The 16,162-nt window shown below is 57.0% G+C and overlaps 2 protein-coding genes across 2 annotated transcripts; both read left to right on the top strand.

The window, feature by feature from the left end:
• Nucleotides 1-1,536: 1,536 nt before the first annotated feature.
• SDF2L1 (stromal cell derived factor 2 like 1) lies at nucleotides 1,537-3,384 on the top strand. The gene is made up of 3 exons (XM_037823623.1): nucleotides 1,537-1,741; nucleotides 2,065-2,261; nucleotides 2,988-3,384. The coding sequence occupies exons 1-3, from the start codon at nucleotides 1,546-1,548 to the stop codon at nucleotides 3,267-3,269; spliced, it is 675 nt and encodes a 224-aa protein (XP_037679551.1). The 5' UTR covers nucleotides 1,537-1,545; the 3' UTR covers nucleotides 3,270-3,384.
• A 6,045-nt stretch (nucleotides 3,385-9,429) lies between these two features.
• LOC119524835 lies at nucleotides 9,430-15,897 on the top strand. The gene is made up of 6 exons (XM_037823467.1): nucleotides 9,430-9,651; nucleotides 9,763-9,886; nucleotides 11,614-11,828; nucleotides 12,374-12,444; nucleotides 12,747-12,851; nucleotides 15,723-15,897. Exons 1-6 carry the CDS (start codon nucleotides 9,430-9,432, stop codon nucleotides 15,895-15,897), a joined length of 912 nt encoding a protein of 303 aa, XP_037679395.1.
• The last annotated feature ends 265 nt before the right edge of the window (nucleotides 15,898-16,162 follow it).

The raw sequence follows: 16,162 nt of genomic DNA, 5'->3' as shown, positions 1-16,162 counted from the left end.
GGTAGTCAACAAGGATGCTCCTTGGATGAATAAATAAACAGTGGTGTAAATTTTCCTCCCTGGCTCACTGAGCTGGCAGCCAGACTGGGACCCTCTCATGTCCAGGAAATCTGGGATTGCCAGACAGCCACTCGGGCCCTTTTTCTCCTTGGGCTCTGGATTCTGTTGGGGGAATGTAATTAAAAAAAACAAAAAAACAAAAAACTCCCGTCAAAACCAGAAAACCTCTCTACAAAAGTAGAGGAGAAAGCAAACAGTTTCATTGTTGAACAAGCATTAAACCAGAATGTGATGTGTTTCACTGGCAATCTGCTAAAGAGACTGCAGTGAAAGAAAGGCAGATACAAGCCAATTGTATAAATGTTCTCAAGATAAAAGATAACTCGTCTTCAAGTAAGATCACCACTTTTCATGTATCCCTAAAATATATCCTAAATTCACCTGGCCATTGGGGTAGCCAATGCTTGGTTGATTGCCTTTACCCAAAGGAAAAATAAAATTTATCGTATCTGTGAGACAGGAGGTAGATTTGTAACCTCAGTTGTACCCTTCCATGGAAAGTGGGTGATAGGGGCGCTATCTTAAACCTTGATAATTCCACTTCAAAGAGATGGCTCCCAGGTCCTTGAGAAGGATATCCTGAATTATAAAGCTGGCAGGAGTTTTATTTAGCTTTTTTTTTTTTTTTAAAGATTTGCATACATCTCAACGGAGCAGAGGGTTCTAAAGAAAATGTTCTAAAAAAGGAGCGTGTGTGCATCACCAGGGAATCTCTTTCCCATTTTGCACCAGGGAAAATTATTATTATTTTCTGTTTGTATTTACCCTTCCAGTTCTTAGAACAACAGCTCTGGGGTTTTCTGGTGAGAACCTGCCCTGATCCTTAACCACAGCTCCCTGCTGCCCTCTGCTGCACGATGGCCAAGTGGCCAGGGAATTCAGAAACCTCAGGGTCCAGTGACGGAGGTGACCCAGTGTCCGACAGTGACTGGGAGGCTGATTGACCCCGGGGTCGACCCCGGGACTAAGAGACCAGGCGATTCAGTAACTTTGGGGTTCATTGACTTAGTGACCTGGAAACCCCAAGCCCCTGCAGCTGCGGGCTCAGGGTCCGAGGGAGGGACTGATGACTGAGGGCCGGGGTAGCCAAGGTCAAGGGGCTCCGGGGTCACGATCCCGCGGGCCCTCGGACTCCCGGGCAGGCGTCGGGGCTCAGCAGCCGCCGCGCCCGCGCCCCTACGCGCGCCTCCACGCTTTCCCCTGTTTGCCACCGCCCCCACCCTTCCCTTGGCACTCATTGGCCAGTCCTCGCCAGTGTGGACCAATCAGAATCCTCCTCGTGTCTCCGGCCCCCTCCCAGACACTCCTCCCCGAAAGCCGGGGGGGCGGGTCTCCTCCACGCCGGCCCAATGGCAGTGCAGTCGGAGCGCCGCGCCGGCCGCCGATTGGCTGTAGCGGGCTGGCGCTGTCAGAGCGGGATTGGCCGGGCGGCGGGACCCGGAAGCGGCGCCAGGGGCTCGGGCGACTGGAGCCGGCGCCGGCGGGATGCGGAGCGCGGCGGGTCGGGACCGGGGCCGGGCTGCGGGGCCGGCGCTGCTGGGGCTGCTGCTGGCGCTGGCGCTGCGGTCCGGCGGGGCCGCCCAGGCCGGCGCGGGGCCGGTGACCTGCGGGTCGGTGCTGAAGCTGCTCAACACGCAGCACCGGGTGCGGCTGCACTCGCACGACATCAAATACGGATCCGGTGCGCGGGGGCTCGGGGCGCCCGCCGATGGCGCCTGGGGGGCGCGGGGCTGGCGGTGGGGTCCGCGGGGGTGGGGACGCCGGGGGGCGTTGGGGGATTGGCAGCGCGGATGGTGTCGGGGTAAGGAGATGGGGGGGAGCTGCAGGCCAAGAATTTGGGGTGTGGGGGGGGAGGTCAGCCTGGAGCCAGGGGTCGGGGCTGGGGGCCGTTGGGGTCGTCGAGGGGAGTTGGGGGGGATCAGATTGATGGCGACCCAGGGCTGGGTGGGAAGGGTCCAGACCTGAGGCAGTGTCGCCCCCATCCCCGCACCCACCCACCCCCAGGCAGCGGGCAACAGTCGGTGACGGGCGTGGAGGCGTCGGACGACGTCAATAGCTACTGGCGGATCCGTGGCGGCCCGGAGGGCGGGTGCCCGCGCGGGGTCCCGGTGCGCTGCGGGCAGGCGGTGCGGCTCACACACGTGCTCACCGGCAAGAACCTGCACACGCACCACTTTCGGTCGCCACTGTCTGACAACCAGGTGAGGCCCCAGCCTGGGGGCCTCTCAGAAAGTGGGGTCCCCCCCCCCCAGCTGGGATGGGTGAGTGGGCATAAACGTTGGCAGAACCTGGAGTTCCCAGCCTAGATGCCTCCTCTCACCTTACTCTGAGCCTCAGTTTCCTTGTCTCTCAATTGGGAATTTCAGTTCAGAAATGTTTACTGAGCATCCCTCTGGGGAGACAGTGGTGACTGTGCAGGGATCCTGTCCCCAGGAGCATCTAGGGGACAGAAAAAGAGCTCTGTCCGGATAACACCTCTCCTGGGGGCAGTGGAGAATGGGAAACATCACAGGGAGCTCTCAGGCTGGGCGGTGAAGGATAAGTAGGAGTTCTCTGGCACACAGAGGGGAGAAGAGCTTGTGCCCAAGCAGGGAGGTGATTGCAGCTTGAGTGGGGGTGCTTTTGGGGAGTCAAAAGAAGAAAAAGTTTAAGATAACTAGAGACTTTAGCTGTCAGCCTGGAGGGTTGGAGTTTTGGCTGAGGGTGGGTCAGAGGGGTGAGGATTGGCGAGCATGGAGGAGAGAGAGAGAGTTGGGACACGCAGGGATCTGTTGGAAGAGCCCATGTTTGGGGTGCTGGGGTGTGGGTGGCTGTGTCCCACTTGCAGCTGTGGAAGCTGGGGCTCGGGGAGCTTTCGGGCTAGCAGCTGCAGGGGATTCGGAGTGTCCTCTGCAAGTGACTGCTCCCCCACCCCCCCACTCTCCAAGGAGGTGAGCGCCTTCGGGGAAGACGGCGAGGGTGACGACCTGGACTTGTGGACGGTGCGCTGCTCGGGCCAGCACTGGGAGCGAGGGGCCGCCGTGCGCTTCCAGCACGTGGGCACCTCCGTGTTCCTGTCTGTCACCGGGGAGCAGTATGGGAGCCCCATCCGGGGGCAGCACGAGGTGCATGGCATGACCAGCGCCAACACACACAACATGTGGAAGGCCATGGAGGGGATCTTCATCAAGCCCAGCGTGGAGCCCTCCGTGGGTCACGACGAACTCTGACCACCTGGATGGGTGGATGAGGGCGGGCAGGGTCCCGCGGGGCCACGCTTGGTGGGGACTTTGGGTATGGGGGGGATCCGCAAGTGCCTTTGTGATTAAAGAACGTTCTTCTGTGGTTGTGGTTCCCAGTGAGCCGGCCAGGTGCACGGCCTGACCCCCGAACCCCGCCAAACCTTGCCCTCCAAGGCGGATCCACTCTGGAGATCACAGCCCCTCTGTCCGCCCTTGGGTGGTCTGAAGGAAAGCAACCCCGGTTCCCCAGTCCCTGCGCTGCGTGAACCTTCCTGTTTAAGAGACAGGGCCAAGGTCTCGGTTGGTTGAGCAGGACCCCTACTCCCTGACAGCCGGGATGGGGCCCAAGCTCCAACCCCCTTCTCCCTTGCGGTGAGGCCCCTGCCCCTCTCATAGAACCCTGCCCCTGGCAGTTGAGACCATCTTGACACTTGTCATTGATCCAGGGCTCTGAAAATCTGCTGAAAATTAGCATCATGTGTTTCCTGGCTCTTGGAACAGACTTCACTTCTGGTGCTTTCCCCCTACACAAGCCCACTCAAGCATCTGGTATCTCTGGCTCCCACCGTGGCCTTCCCTGGTCCGAAGGAGATAACAGGACTTCATCCTGAGGGAAGGCAACTGCAAAGAAGGGTGCAGAGCCCTGAGGGCTTCCTGGAAGAGGAGGCACAATTTGGGTGGGCAAAGCATGGGGGCTAGAAGACAAGCACAGGGAGACGGGAAGGTGACACTCAACAGTTTTGCTGGTGCACGGGTGACCTCTAGAGGTGAGGGCAGAGATTGCAGGCTGCTCGGATTAGCTAAGCCCCTCCAGGTTGGGGCTGTGTAGGAGGGGGCTGCATAGACTTGTTGGGAGAAGGGACTTGAAGGAAGATAAAACACAGAACCCACAGAGAGGCTGGGAATGGCAGCTGGCTGGAAGGGAGGTTGGAGCAGTGTGGACAGAGCAGCGGGCATTAATCAATTTTCCTTATTAAAGAATGGGGGTGGGATGGGGCAGGGGGAGAAAAGCTCTAGCCAGTCGTGAGGCCTCAGGGGTGGGAGGGTGACTTGTAGGCCCCTTCCCCACCAGCTCCTGCTCTGCTCAAACTCAGCCCCTGGCCACTCCATGGCCAGCCTTCTCGAGCTTTCTGCAACTCACCTCTCCCATCACCACTCCTTGCAACAAGGATTTGAGTGCTAGGACATTCTATGGGAGGTGATTCCAGAACATACTGGTAGGAGTGTGAGAGGGAAAGTGAAGGCAGCTAAGGAAGGGTGCACAGCCAACCATGGTGCAGAACTTGCATCAAAGTTCTCCAAGGGGTGAGGAAGAGGTTACTTAACCACCAAACTCTCTTTATTCGTTGGTCGAGAGCTGGTGGTTGTGATGGTGGAGTGGGGGGCACTTCTGCTTGCCCCGCGCTGAGCTCTGGCTAAGGCACTCCTGCAAACCAGAAAAAACCCCCAGGCAGAGATGCAGGTGAGCAGCCTTTCTGTGCAGGTGGGCGCCCAGGGGATGTGGGAGGTCTACACCTGAATCCCCAAGAAGCATTCTTCTGGTGGAACCTGGCACCTCCAGGCTGTGATCCTCTATCCCACATCAGGAAGTGAAGTGAGGAGCATTCATTGAGAGCAGAACCCAAGAGTACTCAGCTTGTAGGAATCCCTGGGCAACTGAGGCCCAGGGAAGCAGAGAAGATGGCTCTGAGCAGAATGCAGGACCAGATAAAAAATAAAAACAGCAGCCAGCAGGGCTCACTTTTATTACTAAGCGCCAGGCGCTGGGCCAAGGATTTAAATAGCGTCTCATCTGCTCCTGGCAACAATGCTACAAAAGCAGGTTCCATGATCATTTCAGATTTTTCAGAGGAGGAAACCGAGGGTCAGAGAAGCTACGGAACTAGCTTCAGGTGACGCTGCTGCTAAAGATTCACAACCAGTTGAGCTTGTCTCAAAACATGTGCTCCTGCCGCTGGACTGAGAATAAAATAGGAGGGGTCCGGGAGGGGTGCGCACCCCTACTGGAATTGCAGGGGGCCCGGGCTGAGTACATCCTTCCCCTTCACCAGCCCAGGCTTGGCGCTCAGTGAATGTTTATCCACAAGGCGGGTTGCAATCACGCGGAGACCCAAGCAGACAGCCCCTCCCCGTCCCTCGCCCAAATCCATAAGGTCCCCCCAAGACTCAGGACAGAGCCTCGGCAGCCCAGCTCTACCCCGATGGCTTCCGGCAACTCTTCACTCGCGTCCTGCCGGTCGGAGTGGGGGGTTTGGTGGGGAGGGGGCGGCCCCAGCCCAGAAGCAATCTCAGCACCCCAAACCGGACAGCCCGCGGGCCCCGCTCGGCGGAGGGCTTGGCCGGGGGTTGGGGTGGGGGTGGGGTTCCCGCCTCCACCCCGGGGGTCGCAGCCCCCTCCCCGGGTGGGCTCAGCCCCGCAGCCGCCGCCCCCTGCCGGGCTTTGCAGGCGCTCCGGCCCGCGCCGCGGGAAAACTCGCGGCGATTGGAGCCGAGAAAAGGCGGGCAAAGCTCCTTTTGATAAGTTATGAATGGGGAGAAAGTGCGTGCGCGTAGGACTCATTGTTAAAACCCCGGAGCCCGAGCCTCGGCCCCGGCCGGGCCAATCGGAGCCCCGAGGCTATTTTGAAATCGCTGCCGTCTCAGCCAACCCGCGGGCGGGAGGCGACGCCCCGCGCCGGCGCCGGCCAATGAGCGCGGCGCTATGCAAATGAGCCGGGGGCCGGCCCGCCGCCTGTCAGCCGGTTAAAGATGGAGCCGGCGGGCGGGAGGGCGCCACGAGGTCCGGGGTCGTCCGGGGTGGGACCGCGGGGGTGACGGCGGCGGGCGGCGGGCCAGGACCCCGCTCCCGTTCACCTGCAGCGTCCCGCCGGGCCCCAGGCCGAAGGGGCGTCGGGCCGCGTGAGTAGCGGGGTCCCGGATGGGTGGGGGGTCGCGGGCAGGGCGGCCCTCCCCGGCGGGACCGTATAGAGGGGCGCAGTCGGGACCCCCCTCCCAGCGGGTTGTCGAGAAGGCCGGGGAGCCCCCTGTTCCTGGGCACAAGAATCTGGGTTAGGACCGAACACGGATCCCAAGTCCGGGTAGAGGGGCCAAGGATAGGGGGGCTCCGGGGTGGCGCTGACTTTTGAGGGCGGGTCAGGGCGCGGGGTCGTCGGGCGGTACCCACCCCGGGCCAGGCCACGAGTGGGCTTCGGCCTGCAGCGGGAGCATGGACCCCTTTCCTTTGTGTGTGCGCCCCCTCCCCCGTCTGGCCCATCCGCCCGCCTCCCTCCAGTCTGGGGTCTCCCCCCACCCCAAGACTCTGGCCCAGGAGGGCTTGGGACGGCGATCGCGGGCATATTGGGGAGGGTCCGGGTGGCCTGAAGTCCTGAAATGGGGACCCTCCCCCCACCCCGATGTCCTGCACCACGGCTCCGGCCCCACCCACCCATTCTTGGATGAGCTTCCCGCCCTGCTGGTAAAGGGGGCATTGGGGATCCCCCCCCTGCGGGCCCCAGGCGCTCTGACGAGATTGCACTACTGTGCTCCGAGAAGCAGTGCAATGATATTGTCAAAGCATCCGGGACCAGCCTTGGGGAGCCCCTGGCTCAGCACCCCCACCCCTGCCCTCCTCTCCTGGGCCTGCTGGCCCTCCCCTCCCCCCCTGCCCAGCTCGCTCCCTTCCCCATGGAAACTTGAGATCCCGGCCTGGGCAGGGGCCTCCCGGGTCAGAGGGCACCCTTCCCCCAGACAGAGGCCCCGCCCCCACCCCGGAGCCCGCATTCCAGACCCCAGACCTCCCTGGACCACCGGGAGAGGCGCTGCCAGGCTTGCCCGACACTCTTTCCCTGTTGCACTACTGTGGGCCGCTGGGAAGCAGTGCAATGATGAAAGGGCATCGGTCAAGCCCTGGCCCGACACCCTCAGCGCCTGGGAGCCAGAGGGTTGGCTCCACATCCCCGCCCAGGAAACTGAGGTTCCCGGATGGTAAGTGGGTGCCTGGGACTGGTGGAGAAGTCAAGGATCACTGCTTTGCATGGAGGGTTGTCCCGGCCTGGGGCCCTGCTCAGCTCTGATTGTGTGCAGGTAAGCCAGACCCGGCTCTCCTCGAAGGTTCTGGATGGGGGGTTTGGTTGGGAGCAGAGCAGAAGTTAGGGTGTCCTGTCTCCCCGGAGCTCAGCAGGAACAGCACTCTCTGGGAGGATTTGGGATATGAAGCTTGCAAATGGTGCCCATCACCCAGCTGCCAGCTTGTTCTCTTACAGGGAGATGTGTCCTGGGCCTTCAGGATGGGCTATGTGTGGGGTGCTTGACATGCCCCCCTACTTCCAGCTGGAACGAGAGGGAGTTGGTGCTGAACTTCCAACGAGCCTGGCCCGAGGGGTGCCCACAGGGCCACCTCCACCATCTAACCAGGACTGCTGTCCACTCCGGACCTGCCACAATGCCAGAAGTTTCCATATGTCCAGTCTTGCCAAGAGGAAGCCCAGGCCTCCAGAGGGCTCAGAAACACCCCTCGTCTGGGGCACACTGGGATACTGGCTACACCCCAACCCTGGAGGTGGAAGCCCTGGCACCCACGGAGAGGATGATGGACAATGACACATGTCCCTTCGCCGCCTCGACCTGAGCCATGGGGTTCCCCGACTCAGGATGACCCTCCCTCACCCCCTGCCCATAGGCCCCCTGCCCGGGGAGACTTGGGATCTCAAAGCTCCACTTAAGTGCCTTCTCCGGGCCCCCTGGCACCCAAGGGTCCCTCTGGCAGAGTCTATTGGATCACAGGGCTGCAGCTCCCGTTCCTTCTGACACGAATAAATGTATAAATTGTGAAGTATGGATTTCAACAAGACGTAATATGGGGTGGGGGCGGGCCGCTTGTCCAAAGTGTGATTGACTCAGGGGCTTGTCTTATTTGAAAAAGGGACATCACATCCTATATATTATAAAGTGTCATTCTGTAAGTCTCAGAGGTGACGGGAAGAGCAGAGGTTTGAACCCAGATGTGTCTGACGGAGCCGATGCTAGGTGCACAGAACAGACCTCATCCGGCCTGGGTCTCCACCACTTTGTCCTCTCCTGGCTCTCTACCTTGTGCTCTGACCTCGAGGGTGTGAGTGTGTGTGGGGCCGTGGGGGAGTGAATGTCATCTGCTCTGTTGAGGGCTGGTGGCTTGGAGGTGGGAGGTGAAAACCATCGATCGAGGGGACAGGGAAGACGCTGTCCTGGATTCACGTCCCTCCTGAGTGGCTAGCGTGGATGGTAAGCAGCAGAAAGAGGGTGAGCGTGTGGGGGGAGAGGCAGTGTGCGAATCTGGGTGAGCTCAGCGAGAGGTGCCCGAGACACGTCCCAGGTGGACACCTGGATAGGGCTTTGGGGGGAGGCGTGAGCCTGCCCCGCTGATTTGGGTTGGGGGAGACAGCTTCTGGGATGTAAGCAGGACCTAGTGGGTAAGATGGAGAAGAAAGGACATCGGAAAGGAACCGGAGGGGCAGGAAGGAAAGGATGCTGGGAAGAGCCAAGGGTTGAGCATAAACCCAAGAAGTAGGGGTGAAGGGAGAGGACAAGCTGGGGAGAGGCGGGTTTAATGCTGGATTCTGGGAAAGAAGGAAGGGTAAGGAGTTGGGACGGGGGGCGCGGCGTGGGGAGGCCGGAGGAGGGGTGGGGGGCTTCAAGAAGTGGGGTGACACGGGCCGCCCACTAGTTTCCCCCGCGCAGCCCTGCGCCCCGCGTTCGCGCCGTCGGCCCCTCGCAGGCGCCAGGGCGCATGCCCGGAAGGGCTGGCATTGTCACGTGCGCCGCCGCGCGGGGTGGGGCCGCGCTCCGGGGCTCGGCGGGGATTGGCTGGAGCCCGTGCGGGGCGGGGCTTGCGGCCTTCCCCGAGGACCCTGCGGCCGCCGTCGGGGAGAGAGCGGGTGCGCCCCGGGGGGTGGGGATCCCCGACGGACGCGCGGCCCCCGGGCTTCGGGAGCCCCACCTGGACCCCGGACCCCCGTTGTCCTCGGGAACCCCACCCAGACCCCAGAAGCCCTGCCTCGGGAGCCCCACCCGGACCCCGGTCCCCAGCCACAGCCCAGCGCGCGCGGGCTCCTAGGCGGCTGCAGGAGCCCGCCCCGACGGCCCCTCCGCCCCCCGCAGGCCGCCCGGGCCCGCCAGCAAGCCGCCCCCCGGGATGGAAGTCCTGGACGAGTTTGACCACGAGTTCCCCCAGAGCGTGACCTTCTGCGAGCCCATCTCCGCGGAGGCCTTCGAGAGGCAGGCGGCCACCTACACGGAGCGCGCGCTGCGCCGCCTCTTCCGCAGCGTGGACCGCAACCCCGCGCTGGCCGAGCGGGTGGTGCGCAGGGGCAAGCAGGCCGAGTGCGAGCAGCGCGGGCTCCTCTCCTTCCTGCGGGTGCGGGGCCGTGGGGGCCGGGGGTGCTGCAGGGGGGCGCGCCCCCGCCGCCGGTGGGCTCACGTCTCGCGCTTGCCTCCCTCCCCGCCTCCCCGCGCTCGGTGGGCGCAGGCCAAGTTCTTCCACGCCGTCCAGGGGGAGCTGAACTGCTGCAACCGCGTGGGGGCCCTGGAGCTGCGCCAGCGTCTGGAGCGCCTCAAAAGGCGCATCCACCGCGTGCATCTCTACTCCCAGGGTGAGGCCCGCGGGGTGCTGGGGTGACGGGCCCGCCCCCCATTCTCTGGGTGGATTTGCCTTCTCTGGGCCCGGGCTTTATGGGGGGGTGGGGAAACAGGGAGGTGGGGACGAGCTCCATCTTTGGGAGAAGATTCAAGGATTCAAGTCCAGTTTTCCGATGGGGAGGCCCCACTTCCCCACGGCCAGTCTAACCTCTTGGCCCTTTTTGTTTGTTTGTTTTTAACTTAAATGCTTACTTTTAGAGTTTTCCTAGCGAAAATTAACAGACACAAAACTAGAGAGTACTATAAGCACCCCAAGATCCGATTACCCAGCTTGAGCGCTCTCCCCAACTTGCTCTATTTCTTTCTCCCCACCCCCTTTGTTTTTTTCTGGAGCGTTTAAAGGGAAATCTCAGACATAAATTTCCCCCTAAATACCTGAGAAGGCATTGAAATAAGAAAAGTCGTTTTCTTATATAGTCTGGATGTCATTGTTACTCCTAATCGTTACCCCTTGATGTCAGCTGATTCTTAATCCATACTCCAATCTTCCAGGTTGTCCATGAAATTCTTTTTTCTACAGTTGGTCTGTGGACACCAGGATCCGACGAGGCCCACATGATGCGTTTGGGTGTTGGGACTCTTAGGTGGCCATCGGATTTTTGGGTCCACACTGGGACACTTGTGTGAATGTTGGGGCAGTGTGGACAACTGTGCAGGGACAGTGGCTATCAGTGGGGACCGATGGTCACTTCTGCTTGTGTTTCATAGCCTTATGGGTGGAATGACCCCTCTTTCTCCATGCCCTTGTCTTTCAAATAACAGTGCGTGTTGTCCTGGGAGCACCTCAGTTTATGGATTTATTTGACTGTAGTCAGGTCCTGGTGGAATTTGCCCGGTTTCCCGCTCACTGTATTTCTCGGACAGTAGCTCTAAAGCGTTGATTAGACTCAGGTTCCTTTTGCTGCATTTGTGTTGGGTGATCACGCCTTGCTTTTGGGCTGCTTGGTTCCTTCTTTCCGTATCACCTTCCAGAGACCCAGATCACACGGGGTGGGATCCAATCTCCCATGCTACTCAGCGTGACCCTCCACATCCATGTTTCATCTGATGGCTGGACTGACACACGTGCAGTTCTTAAACCCAAGACTGCAGAGATAGCTTCCGGGCTCTTGATCCCAGGTTTAGGGGAGAGGAAAGAAGCATGGGGAGGTGAGTCAGCGTGCTCAGGGTCACGTAGTAGTCAGCCTTGGACTTGAACTCAGGTCTGGGTTGCTCTGGACTTCGGCTCTCAGCTCCGTGTGGTGGTTGCACGAGGAGCTCTTTGACACCTGCTTTGCTGGCAATCTGCAGCTTTGAGCAGTCACGACAGCCAGCCTCTTTGAACACAGGAGGAAGACTTAAAGCTGAGAGAGGGGAGCGGGCTGGCCCCAGGGTCCTGCCCCTCAAAGATGCCTTCTCCCCGGATCCTGCCTGCACTTGGCATGGCTGGAGTCTCACTTCCGCTCATGAGATGGGGACAGACGTGCCCTGGCTCCCTGCGGTTGTCGTGGGGCCAGCGAGGTGATGCATGTTGGCGTCTGGCGGCCGTGGCTGTAGTTATCGTGACACAGTACTTTGGGGTCCTGCCTCCCCTCCTAGGTGGAGGGACGGTGTGCAAACCTGCTCCCTGCACGGCCACGTTGGCCCCGCTCTCCTGCGTTCTGGCCGTGGGGGCGGCCCTCACCGTCACCTTTTGTCACAGACGCCAGGAAGAAGAGAAGGAAGCCCAAACCGAAGAAGCCAGAACCCATCCTCCGGCGGGAGCGGGCGACCTCCCCGTGCCTGCCACCCACCCCGCTGCCACCTCTGCCTCTGCCGCCACCTGCCACCACCATGGTCTCCGTGGTGGCCTCGTCTCCGCCCGTCTACACCATGCCCAGGGTGTTTGGCCCGTTCCCGTCGCTGCCCAACAAGTCGGTCAGTGGACTTGTCCCCCCCGCCAACTTCAGGTGGAACGGCCCCCCGCCACTCTCCCGGGGCCCAAACCAGCAGTCCTTGGAACTTTCCTTTAAGAAGCACAATCCCCTCTGCAGACAGTCCTGGGAACTGCGGAGGATAAAGCAGATAGAGGGGGGCAGCTCTCCTGGAAGGTGGGAGTGGGGATTGAGGACACACGGCTTCTAGATCATAATCCTGGGGTTCCCAAAGGAAGGTGGAAAACCATGCCCAGCCCCCTGTCCCCAGTTCCATCTTGCCTCTTCTTGGGGATCTGGCTGCCCACGCCAGCTTCTGATTCCTGCTGATCTGCTGCATCTCACTTCAGGATGCTTCCTCCTCCAGGCAGCCCCCCATCCATCGCCCAGCCTGGGGTCAAGCATGTCCCCAGTTATTCCCCCCACCCCGCACCCCCAACACCGAGCCCAGGGTGGGCACAGACGCCTGGCACAGGTTCTCTGCCTAATGTTTTTCTCCCCAGTGAGCCCTCACGAATGTTCCTTAAGACTTTCCTTTGTTTCCTGCAGATGGAGAAATTGGGAGTTTCCAGTTCCGAAGTGAAGTTAAAGTGGACTGGTCTGTCATCCAACCCCAAGAGGTGGAAGGAATTTAGTCTGGGCTCAAGGGATGCTGGAAAGGAGCATTTTTTTGTTTTCTTTTTTTGAGCACCTACTCAGTTGCCATCTCTTCCCCCATCCCTTGGTTAATCTTCCTGGCAACCCTGAGGGGTTGGTTTTTCTCCCCGTTTTATGGGGATGAAACATTCTGATATGTAACAGAATCACTGTACCCATTTCCTAGGTGTAGACGGACAGACACTGAGGCTGTGGAGGAGCCCCGGGCAGAGCCAGGCCAGCGTGGGGGCCCAAGGCTGATGCCACCTTCCGCCCTGTCTTGCAGGCACATGGTCGACCTGACGCCGTTGGTCCTGAACCCCAGAGGCTTCCATTTTTCCTATCTGTCGGGCAACGGCACGTGCAAGCTCCAGTGTCCTCGCTTCCCCTGGTGAGCCTGCCTCGGCTGCTCCCCCAGGCCGGAACCCACCGTCCTGGCCCTGGCCAGCTCCCCAGGGAACCTGTCCCCTCCCCTGCGTCTGATGGCACCGTGGCAGTGTATACAAGCATCGGAAAGAGGCCCACTGTTCTGGTCCTTTCCACTTCCAGAAACCACCCTGCGGATGTAATCAGGGGTAGCGGAAAAGCCGTTCACCCTATTGTCTAATTGTGAGGAATCGGAAACAATCTTCCCAAAATCCCAACGGGTCTGTGATTTGTACACGTGTGTGTGTGTTTTTGCAAAGTAAGGATTTACTGAACGTGGCTTTCATCACCTGCTTTCTTTACACGTGCTGCTGCAAAGCATTTCTCTTGTCACTGAATGTTCATTTTGTGTTTCATTGCATCAGGTGACTTTATGTAAGACCCTCACATGTTTCTGCAAAGACGATTTTAAATTCTCAGCTAACAGAGTTGATCCGAGTGTAAGCCAACCTTTTAAAACTGATCCTGGCTCTTGTAGTTATGAAGGGATATTCAGTTATGATTGCTAGGATGTATGTTATATGTTTATCAAAAAGCCCGAAGTAAAGAGACTGATAAAATCTGATGCCATCTGGACTTGAGGAAGAGATTCTCATTTTTGCTATTAAAATATTATAAATTGGGTTAGGCCTTTTTATTTTAACAGTTTTATTGAGATGTAATTCATCCATCAGACAACTCACCCGTTCAAAGAGTAGAAGCCAATGGTTTTCAGTATGTCCACAGAATTGTGCAACCATCATCACAACTAATTTTAGAACATTTTCATCACCCCAGAAAGAAACCTTGCACCTCTTAGCCATCACCCCTCAACCCCTGGGCTCCCAGCCCTTTCAAATAGACAATTCAGTGCTGTTTGTTATGGTCACAGGGTTGGGCGAGTATCACCTCCATTTATCACCAACGTTTTTCTATCACTTCAAACAATCTCTGTGCCAATTAAGCAGTAACTCCCCATTCCCCACCCCCAACCCAGCACCCAATAACTTATAATCCAATTTCTGACTCGGTGAATTTGCTTATTCTAATTATTTCAGTGAGGTCATACAATATGTGTCCTTTTGTGTCTGTTATTTCACTCAACGTGATGTCTTCAAGGTTCATCCACGTTGTTGCATGTATCATAACGTCATTCTTCATTTTTTACGGCCAAATAATATTCCACTGCTTACTGTATTTTATCCATTCGTCTGTTGATGGACATTTGAGTTGCTTCAGACTTTTGGCAATTGTGAATAATGGCACTCTGAACACCGGTGTGCAAATATCTGTTCCAGTCCCTGCTTTCAGTTCTTTTGGATATATGCTTAGAAGTGGGATTGCCAGGTCATATGGTAATTCTATACTTAACTTTCCGAAGAACCGCCATCCTGTCTTCTACATTAGCGGCACCATTTTACATTCCCACTAGCAATGAATACATGTTCTTATTTTTTCACATTCTCTCCAACACGTGATTTTCTGTTTTTCTAATAGTAGCCAACCTAGTGGGTATGAAATGGCATCTCGTGGTTTTGATTCGCATTTCCCTGATAGCTAATGATGTTGAGCTTCTTTTCATGTGTTTATACCCATTTATAATATCTTCTTTGGAGAAACGTGTATTCAAGTCTTTTGCCCAGTTTTCAATTGGGTTGTCATTTTGTTGTTGAGTTATTTTTACATTTTATTTGAGACTTTTGGATACAACCTTTACTGGCTGTGTAACACAACCTGTGGTGTGTGTATACCATCACTTACGTTGCTCCACTGGGAGACACAGGATGTTTTTCTAATTTTCTAGTAGTGTGGTTCATGCTGTGATTACTATCTTTACGTGCAAATCTATTCCTGATTTTCACGTTAGTTCTTTAGGATTAATTCCCTGAAGTGGAATTACAAGGGAGAGGGTATGGAAACTTTTCAAAAGAACTATTTTTTTTTTCAAATTCATTAGATGATTTGAAAACTACTCAAAAGCTTAAAGTAGATACAGAAATCACTTATTCCCACCCCCAGAAATAACCACTGTTAACATATAACTATATTTATGTAGGCTTTTCCCATGGATACACGTGTATACATAGAGATAGTAGTTTTTACATAGTTGAGAATCTCCTGTTACTCAGTTTTGCAGTTTCTTAGTTGGGTCTGGACTGTGAATTTCTTCCCACACCATTGAAAATACCTTTAAATTCAATGATGATAAGCGCAAAATGTTCTATCAAATGGATGGAACGTTATTTACTTAACCGTTCTTGTTGACATTTTTCACTGATGAGGAAGTTCCCTGGCTCTTGGTTCACATTGCTTCCTGAGGGAGCTGTGCTGTCATCGGGCCAGCTCCAACAAAATGGCTTATTTTTAATTTGTTTGAAAAGATTTACAAAAGCAGGAGGATATATTCCAATACAGAATACGAGTAAAGTAAACACAAGAGCCTCCCTCGTTGGGAAATGCTGCTAAGACTTGGCGTGTACCCAAATGTTTTGTCCGTGCACACATACACACGTGACTACACCGGTAAAATTGTTAACCAAGGTAGGATCATTTTGCAAACCCTTTCCAGCAACTTGCTTTTTTCCCATTAGTGTGCCATCTTGAATGCCTTTACTTGTTGGAATATACGGTTCTAGCACATTCCCTTGAACACCGTGTGGAGTGGATCGATTTGATTCAACAAGCTGATGGCCAGATTGTTTCCCGGTGTTTATAATCATAGACCTTGCTGCAGGAACAGCCTTCAACCCACATCCAGGGGAGAGATTTATGGAAGTCGAAATGTGTCCCAGGGTGGCAGTGGCCCAGTGTGCTGGCGCCCCACCTCACAGACATTTCTTGGATGTCTCCCGTGCAGGAATCCCCACTGTGGTGGCTCCCCCAACACCAAGGAGGCTCCGTCCCCACCACTGAAGACCTCCATCTTCACCCCGCCAGTCCTACTGAAGTTCCAGGCCATGCCCAGACCCAGTGACGACTCGGAGAACGATTTTGGCAACACGGAGTCTGTGCCTCATGGCAGGAGCCCTTGACCACTTCCCTGCAGACGATGGCCCTAGGAACAAATAAAATTCCCGTGGAGGTGCCTAGCTCGTGCTGGGGGCTGGGGTGCGGGGCTCCCTGGGTGATTTTCCTACAAATGGCCCCTACACCCAATCTTTGCTGGTGCACAGGTTTAGAAACTGTGATGTGTTCCCTCCCTGGTGGGAAAACGAGAGCTGGCGTGTCCCCACCTTCCTAAGGAATTTCAAAGCTACAGGATTCTTTATTGTCACCCTACAGGCTGACCTTAGAACC

This window comes from Choloepus didactylus, assembly GCF_015220235.1.
Source record: "Choloepus didactylus isolate mChoDid1 chromosome 23 unlocalized genomic scaffold, mChoDid1.pri SUPER_23_unloc1, whole genome shotgun sequence".
NCBI lineage: Eukaryota > Metazoa > Chordata > Mammalia > Pilosa > Megalonychidae > Choloepus > Choloepus didactylus.
Note: the sequence above shows the minus strand (reverse complement) of the source record. Positions and strands in the feature narration are given on the sequence as shown.

Coding starts and splice junctions, on each gene's coding strand:
- SDF2L1 (XM_037823623.1), top strand. CDS start 1,546: ATGCGGAGCGCGGCGGGTCGGGACCGGGGCCGGGCTGCGGGGCCGGCG. Junction 1,742..2,064: donor CGACATCAAATACGGATCCG/GTGCGCGGGGGC, acceptor ACCCACCCCCAG/GCAGCGGGCAACAGTCGGTG. Junction 2,262..2,987: donor CGCCACTGTCTGACAACCAG/GTGAGGCCCCAG, acceptor CCACTCTCCAAG/GAGGTGAGCGCCTTCGGGGA.
- LOC119524835 (XM_037823467.1), top strand. CDS start 9,430: ATGGAAGTCCTGGACGAGTTTGACCACGAGTTCCCCCAGAGCGTGACC. Junction 9,887..11,613: donor CGTGCATCTCTACTCCCAGG/GTGAGGCCCGCG, acceptor CTTTTGTCACAG/ACGCCAGGAAGAAGAGAAGG. Junction 12,445..12,746: donor CTGTCATCCAACCCCAAGAG/GTGGAAGGAATT, acceptor CCTGTCTTGCAG/GCACATGGTCGACCTGACGC.